Source organism: Cucurbita maxima, unplaced genomic scaffold, assembly GCF_002738345.1.
Source record: "Cucurbita maxima cultivar Rimu unplaced genomic scaffold, Cmax_1.0 Cma_Scf00053, whole genome shotgun sequence".
Taxonomy (NCBI): Eukaryota; Viridiplantae; Streptophyta; class Magnoliopsida; order Cucurbitales; family Cucurbitaceae; genus Cucurbita; species Cucurbita maxima.
The window spans coordinates 2,198-10,163 of NW_019272069.1; the positions used below are offsets into that span (position 1 = coordinate 2,198).

Sequence of the window (7,966 nt, forward strand, 5' to 3'; positions counted from 1 at the left end):
CAACTTCGTGAAGTACTTGGCCCCGTGAAGTTGGTCGAACAAGTCGGATATTATCGGCAGTAGATATTTGTTGCGTACCGTCACCTTGTTTAAGGCTCTATAGTCTATACACAGACGCAACGTCCCATCCTTCTTCTTCTGGAACAGTACGGGGGCTCCATAGGGTGCCTTTGCCGGGCGGATAAATCCCACCTTCAGCAACTCATCCAGTTGTTTCCTTAATTCGGCTAGCTCGGGCGGAGCCATCCGGTATGCGTTCTTCGCTGGCGGTTTAACTCCGGGGATGAGTTCGATTTCGTGATCAATGCCTCGACGAGGTGGTAATGTTTGGGGTAAGCTCTCTGGCATTATGTCAGCATAGTCGTTTAGTACCTCCTTGATTTCATTTGGGACAGTTTCTTTGGTGGTTGTTACTTCCATCAATGGTATGGCCATAAATGTAGGTTCCTCTCGTGCGAGTCCTTTTTTCAATTGTATGGCCGAGATCATTCGAAGATTACCTGGTTGCTTGATGCTTGCAGGTATTACTGTGGGGTTGCGGTCAGTGATCACTTAGCACTTTGCCAGCGGCATTGGGATAACTTTGTGTTCTAGGAGGAACTCCATCCCAAGTACCACGTCAAAGTCGTCCATGCGAGCCACGACAAGATCTAGCTCTCCTGTCCAATCCCCTATTTTAAAGGGGACTCTTTTGGAAACTCCCACAATAGGCAAGGCCTCAGAGTTGACAGCTTTCATTTTTCCCGGGTCCCTTCCTATAGTGAGTCCTAATCTTCGGGCTTCTTGATCAGCGATAAAGTTGTGGGTCGCTCCTGAATCTATCAGAGTGCTCCTATTCGGTTGGAAATTTATTGTCGCATCTACAAACATGAGTCCTTTCTCTACTATCTCCTTCGGTTCGACCTTCCGTTGGAGAGCTGACAAGAATTTAAGTGCGCCCATTCGGGGGTTGTCTTGATCTTCCTTCTTGTCAAGCATAGTCTCAACCTTTGCGTCATTGCTCTCTTGAATGGACACTTGGAGCGCAGTGAGAGAGGCCCGATGAGGACAGTAAGATACCTTGTGGGGACCTTTACAGAGCATGCATTGTAACGGCGTCGTCGGGTGGTTCCTTTGATGGTAAGGTCCTCGAGATGTCCCTGCTTGGTTATTCTGTGGAGGTCTATCCGTCCATCCGCTTGGTCTGTCGTTACCTCCGTTCGGCCTGTTGGGGCTTCCATTTCGATGACTTGGTGGTTTGTATGGCTTGCCACCAGTGTTTGGGGCTGGTGTTATTCTCCTTTGGGATCCCGCTTCGTTCCCATAGTCTAGGAGTCTCTCGGCACAGGCCATTGCGGCGGCTAGGGTTTGGACCTTGTTCTCGTGTAGCTTTGTTTTGGCCCACGGTTGCAACCCATTTATAAAGAAGAACACCTTGTCCTTCTCTGATGTGCCCCTGATATCGAGCATGAGGGTTGAGAACTGTCTGACATAGTCTCGTATGCTTCCAGTGTGTTTCAGGGCTACTAGCTTTTCCATTGCTAAATGTCCTGCGTTTTCGGGGAGGAACTGGTCCCTCAACTCTTTCTTAAGGTCCTCCCACGAGTCAATGGTGCACAATCCATCCTCGATGTCTTGCACCTTCGTACGCCACCACAGTTTGGCGTCGTCTGTGAGATACATCGAAGCTACGGTCACCTTCTTGTCGTCAGTACAAGCCGTTGTGGCTTTGAAGTACTGTTCGACATCAAAGATGAAGTTTTCTAACTCTTTGGCGTCCCGATTCCCTTTAAAGGCTCTAGGTTCTGGGAATCTTAGTTTGTTGGACCCTGTATTTGTTTGTCCAGCCGTGACGTTCTCCACGGCTTTCATGGTCACTTCAATTCGAGTGCCCATGGAGGCCATCCTTTCTTGGATGTCATCGATGGTTGTTCTGAACTCATCAGCTAGTCCATTGAACAAGCTCATCATTGTATTTTGTAGCACGTCGAACTCTTCGCCACGTCCCTCCTTGTGCGCGACAGAGCTATCCGGACTACCAGATGGTTTTGGGCTGCTCGTAGGAGCAACTCTTTCTTCGAGCGAGGTCACTCGAAACATCAATTCTGCGATTGGCAACCCATCCAGGCGGTTGCCCATTGCGTCGATTCCTACGACTTTCTCGCTCAATTCGGTCACCCGTGCTTCCAGGAAGCGGAGGGTGTCAGGGACTTCTTTGAGGAACAGCATTTCCTCCTCTATTAGCGTAAGCCGGTCGGCTTGTGCTTTGGGTGTCGACTTTGTCGTCGACATGGTTTCGGTCTTTACTGTGTCACGGAGCTAACAAAGCTCTGATACCACTTGACACAATCGCACTCTTAAAGGCAGCGGAATAGCGATTGTGCGACACTCACTTTCCAACGACAAGTGAGCTGAGCCAATTTGTACTTGCGTCGCCTACGGCCAAGCGACGTATGATCGAGCCTCTAGCCTCGGTTTTAAAAGAAGGTTTTGGAAAACGAGGGTAGAGAGAGATTTTAGAAAGAGAGATTTTTGAAAGAGACGTTATATAAGCAAGCAAGAGAGAGATAACAACGGCTTAGCATATATAACCTTGGGTAGGGAGAAGTTGACAACTAGTCATATCCCCCTATAGTACATTTTGAGACATTTCATGTCTGGCAGGCCTAGACATGATATTTTTGAGGCGTCATACGCCCTAGAACTATAGAAGTAAAAACACTAGAATGAAAAGACATGACAAGGGTTTGGCTTGCCATAGGCATGCGGCCATGGGCAACACGCCCTGGACGAGCATGACCGTGACACCCGTCTAGCTCAGTTGGTAGAGTGCAAGGCTCTTAACCTTGTGGTTATGGGATCGAACCCCATGGTGGGTGATTTGTTATATATGTTTTTGATTTTTCTAATTAGGCCACTCTCGGGTCACTCGACAAGATGTCAAAGGGTTGTACCTATTGTGTATGCCCGTCTAGCTTAGTTGGTAGAGTGCAAGGCTCTTAACCTTGTGGTCATGGGTTCAAATTGTTTTTAATTGTGTATGCCCGTCTAGCTCAGTTGGTAGAGCGCAAGGCTCTTAACCTTGTGGTCATGGGTTCGAACCCCATGGTGGGCGATTTGGTGTAGTCCTAGATGTATAGCTCCTTTGGTAAAGCGCAAAGGGTTGTTTTGTGTTACCAATTGTGTATGCCCGTCTATCTCAGTTGGTAGAGTGCAAGGCTCTTAACCATGTGGTCATGGGGCGGTGGGCGATTTGCTATAATTGTTTTTAATTTTTAATTAGGTCATTCTTGGGTCACTCGACAAGATGTCAAAGGGTTGTACATATTGTGTATGCCCGTCTAGCTCAGTTGGTAGAGCGCAAGGCTCTTAACCTTGTGGTCATAGGTTTGAGCCCCAGGCGTCTAGCTCAGTTGGTAAAGTGCAAAGGGTTGTGCCTATTGTGTATGCCTGTCTAGCTTAGTTGGTAGAGTGCAAGACTCTTAACCTTGTGGTTATGGGATCGATCCCCATGGTGGGTGATTTGTTATAATTGTTTTTAATTTTTCTAATTAGGCCACTCTTGGGTCACTCGACAAGATGTCGAAGGGTTGTACCTATTGTGTATGCCCATCTAGCTTAGTTGGTAGAGTGCAAGGCTCTTAACCTTGTGGTCATGGGTTCAAATTGTTTTTGATTGTGTATGCCCGTTGTCACGATCATGCTCGTCCAGGGCGTGTTGCCCATGGCCGCATGCCTATGGCAAGCCAAACCCTTGTCATGTCTTTTCATTCTAGTGTTTTACTTTTGTAGTTCTAGGGCGTATGACGCCTCAAAAATGGCCTAACTTTTGTAGTTCTAGGGCGTATGACGCCTCAAAAATGGCCTAGACATGAAATGCCTCAAAATGTACTATAGGGGGATATGAAAAATATCATGCCTCAAAATGTACTATAGGGGGATATGAAAAATATCATGTCTAGGCCTGCCAGACATGATAGTTGTCAACTTCTCCCTACCCAAGGTTATATATGCTAAGTCGTTGTTATCTCTCTCTTGCTTGCTTATATAACGTCTCTTTCAACAATCTCTCTTTCTAAAATCTCTCTCTACCCTCGTTTTCCAAAACCTTCTTTTAAAACCGAGGCTAGAGGCTCGATCATACGTCGCTTGGCCGTAGGCGACGCAAGTACAAATTGGCTTAGCTCACTTGTCGTTGGAAAGTGAGTGCCGCACAATCGCTAGTCCGCTGCCTTTAAAAGTGCGATTGTGTCAAGTGGTATCAGAGCTTTGTTAGCTCCGTGACACAGTAAAGACCAAAACCATGTCGACGACAAAGTCGACACCCAAAGCACAAGCCGACCGGCTTACGCTAATAGAGGAGGAAATGCTGTTACTCAAAGAAGTCCCTGACACCCTCCGCTTCCTGGAAGCACGGGTGACCGAATTGAGTGAGAAAGTCGTAGGAATCGACGCAATGGGCAACCGCCTGGATGGGTTGCCAATCGCAGAATTGATGTTTCGAGTGACCTCGCTCGAAGAAAGAGTTGCTCCTACGAGCAGCCCAAAACCGTCTGGTAGTCCGGATAGCTCTGTCGCGCACAAGGAGGGACGTGGCGAAGAGTTCGACGTGCTACAAAATACAATGATGAGCTTGTTCAATGGATTAGCTGATGAGTTCAGAACAACAATCGACGACATCCAAGAAAGGATGGCCTCCATGGGCACTCGAATTGAAGTGACCATGAAAGCCGTGGAGAACGTCACGGCTGGGCAAGCTAATACAGGGTCCAACAAACTAAGATTCCCAGATCCTAGAGCCTTTAAAGAGAATCGGGACGCCAAAGAGTTGGAAAACTTCATCTTTGATGTCGAACAGTACTTCAAAGCCACAACGGCTTGTACTGACGACAAGAAGGTGACCGTAGCCTCGATGTATCTCATAGACGACGCCAAACTGTGGTGGCGTACGAAGGTGCAAGACATCGAGGATGGTTTGTACACCATTGACTCGTGGGAGGACCTTAAGAAAGAGTTGAGGGACAAGTTTCTCCCCGAAAACGCAGGACATTTAGCAATGGAAAAACTAGTAGCCCTGAAACACACTGGAGGCATACGAGACTATGTCAGACAGTTCTCAACCCTGATGCTAGATATCATGGGCACATTAGAGAAGGACAAGATGTTCTTCTTTATAAATGGGTTACAGCCGTGGGCCAAAACAAAACTACACGAGAACAAGGTTCAAACCCTAGCTGCCGCAATGGCCTGTGCCGAGAGACTCCTAGACTATGGGAATGAAGCGGGATCCCAAAGAAGAATAACACCAGCCCCAAACACTGGGGGCAAGCCATACAAACCACCAAGTCATCGAAATGGAAGCCCCAACAGGCCGAACGGAGGTAACGACAGACCAAGCGGATGGACGGATAGACCTCCTCAGAACAACCAAGCGGGGACATCTCGAGGACCTTACCATCAAAGGAACCACCCGACGACGCCTTTACAATGCATGCTGTGTAAAGGTCCCCACAAGGTATCTTACTGTCCTCATCGGGCCTCTCTCACTGCGCTCCAAGTGTCCATTCAAGAGAGCAATGACACAAGGATTGAGACTATGCTTGACAAGAAGGAAGATCAAGACAATCCCCGAATGGGCGCACTTAAATTCTTGTCAGCCCTCCAACGGAAGGTCGAACCGAAGGAGATAGTAGAGAAAGGACTCATGTTCGTAGATGCGACAATAAATTCCCAACCGAATAGGAGCACTCTGATAGATTCAGGAGCGACCCACAACTTCATCGCCGATCACGAAGCCCGAAGATTAGGACTCACTATAGGAAAGGACCCGGGAAAAATGAAAGCTGTCAACTCTGAGGCCTTGCCTATTGTGGGAGTTTCCAAAAGAGTCCCCTTTAAAATAGGGGATTGGACAGGAGAGCTAGATCTTGTCGTAGCTCGCATGGACGACTTTGACGTGGTACTTGGGATGGAGTTCCTCCTAGAACACAAAGTTATCCCAATGCCGTTGGCAAAATGCTTAGTGATCACCGACAGCAACCCCACGGTAATACCTGCAAGCATCAAGCAACCAGGTAATCTTCGAATGATCTCGGCCATACAATTGAAAAGGGGACTCGCGCGAGAGGAACCTACATTTATGGTCATACCATTGATGGAAGTAACAACCAACGAAGAAACTGTCCCAAATGAAATCAATGAGGTACTAAACGACTATGCTGACATAATGCCAGAGAGCTTACCCCAAACATTACCACCTCGTCAAGGCATTGATCACGAAATCGAACTCATCCCCGGAGTTAAACCGCCAGCGAAGAACGCATACCAGATGGCTCCACCCGAGCTAGCCGAATTAAGGAAACAACTGGATGAGTTGCTGAAGGCGGGATTCATCCGCCCGGAAAAGGCACCCTACGGAGCCCTCGTACTGTTCCAGAAGAAGAAGGATGGGACGTTGCGTCTGTGCATAGACTATAGAGCCTTAAACAAGGTGACGGTGCGCAACAAATATCCACTGCCGATAATATCCGACTTGTTCGACCAACTTCACGGGGCCAAGTACTTCACGAAGTTGGACTTACGATCAGGGTATTACCAAGTACGTATTGCCGAAGGGGATGAGCCCAAGACGACGTGCGTAACAAGATATGGGGCCTTCGAATTCCTAGTAATGCCCTTTGGCTTGACAAACGCTCCAGCTACTTTCTGCACGTTGATGAACCAAGTTTTCTACGAATACTTGGATCAGTTTGTCATAGTATACCTCGACGACATAGTGGTTTACAGCACAACCCTAGAAGAACACAAAGTGCACTTGAAGCTGGTGTTCGACAAGCTACAACAAAACCAACTATATGTCAAGAAAGAGAAATGTGCATTCGCACAAACATGCATCAACTTCCTTGGACATGTCGTCAAATGTGGACAGATTAGTATGGATAGCGATAAGATAAAAGCTATCCAAGAATGGAAAGTTCCTACTTCTGTATCCGATTTGCGGTCCTTCTTAAGATTAGCCAACTACTATAGGCGGTTCGTCGAAGGGTTTTCACGACGAGCTGCCCCATTGACAGAGCTGAAATAGAAACAGACGCTTCCGACTTTGCCCTAGGTGGGGTCCTTATTCAAGAAGGCCACCCCATCGCTTTCGAAAGTCGACGCACTGAGTCGGAAGGGCGAACATGCGGCCCTGTGCATGTTAGCCCATATTCACTCAAGTAAGATCGATGGATCGATGCGCGACATCATCAAGGAACATTTACATCAAGACCCATCGGCCAAAGCCGTCGTCGAACTAGCTAAAGCTGGGAAAACACGACAGTTTTGAGTTGAGGGAGACCTTCTGATGACAAAAGGAAACAGATTGTATGTCCCAAGAACGGAAGAACTGAGGAAGAAGCTCATTCAGGAATGTCATGATACCTTATGGGCCGGACACCCTGGGTGGCAAAGAACATACGCTCTAATAAAGAAAGGGTACTTCTGGCCAAACATGCGAGATGACATCATGCAATACACCAAGACGTGCCTCATCTGTCAACAGGACAAAGTCGAGAAAGCCAAAGTCTCAAGACTCTTGGAACCTCTACCTGTGCCGACAAGACCCTGGGAAAGTGTATCTTTGGACTTCATAACACACCTCCCAAAAGTCGGGGACTATGACGCTATCTTGGTTATCGTAGACCGATTCTCAAAATATGCGACGTTCATCCCCACTCCCAAATTATGCTCGGCCGAACTCACAGCTCAACTATTTTTCAAACACATTGTAAAGTTATGGGGTATTCCGTCGAGCATCATCAGTGATCGGGATGGCAGATTCATTGGAACATTCTGAACCGAGTTATTCGCCTTCTTGGGAACAACCTTAAACATCTCCTCGAGTTACCACCCTCAAACCGATGGTCAGACAGAACGGTTCAATTGCTTGCTCGAAGAATACTTACGTCACTTCGTCGATGCTCGCCAGAAGAACTGGATACAACTG

At 47.7% G+C, this 7,966-nt stretch overlaps 1 protein-coding gene and 3 non-coding genes across 4 annotated transcripts; all 4 read left to right on the forward strand.

Annotated features, from left to right (window-relative positions):
* The first annotated feature begins 2,785 nt into the window (after positions 1 to 2,785).
* On the forward strand, positions 2,786 to 2,858 carry TRNAK-CUU. The gene has a single exon. It is a non-coding gene; the product is annotated as a tRNA-Lys (tRNA).
* Positions 2,859 to 3,021: 163 nt separating this feature from the next.
* TRNAK-CUU lies at positions 3,022 to 3,094 on the forward strand. The gene has a single exon. It is a non-coding gene; the product is annotated as a tRNA-Lys (tRNA).
* A 333-nt stretch (positions 3,095 to 3,427) lies between these two features.
* Positions 3,428 to 3,500, forward strand: TRNAK-CUU. The gene has a single exon. It is a non-coding gene; the product is annotated as a tRNA-Lys (tRNA).
* Positions 3,501 to 4,282: 782 nt separating this feature from the next.
* Positions 4,283 to 7,063, forward strand: LOC111471473. The gene is made up of 3 exons (XM_023117186.1): positions 4,283 to 5,685; positions 5,866 to 6,802; positions 6,908 to 7,063. The coding sequence occupies exons 1-3, from the start codon at positions 4,283 to 4,285 to the stop codon at positions 7,061 to 7,063; spliced, it is 2,496 nt and encodes an 831-aa protein (XP_022972954.1).
* Positions 7,064 to 7,966: the final 903 nt, after the last annotated feature.

Excerpts from the sequence above, each read along its gene's own strand:
- LOC111471473 (XM_023117186.1), top strand. The coding sequence starts at position 4,283 with ATGTCGACGACAAAGTCGACACCCAAAGCACAAGCCGACCGGCTTACG. Across the intron at positions 5,686-5,865 it reads ATAGTAGAGAAAGGACTCAT|AGTCCCCTTTAAAATAGGGG; the intron begins GTTCGTAGATGC and ends AGTTTCCAAAAG. Across the intron at positions 6,803-6,907 it reads ACAAAGTGCACTTGAAGCTG|ATTAGTATGGATAGCGATAA; the intron begins GTGTTCGACAAG and ends AAATGTGGACAG.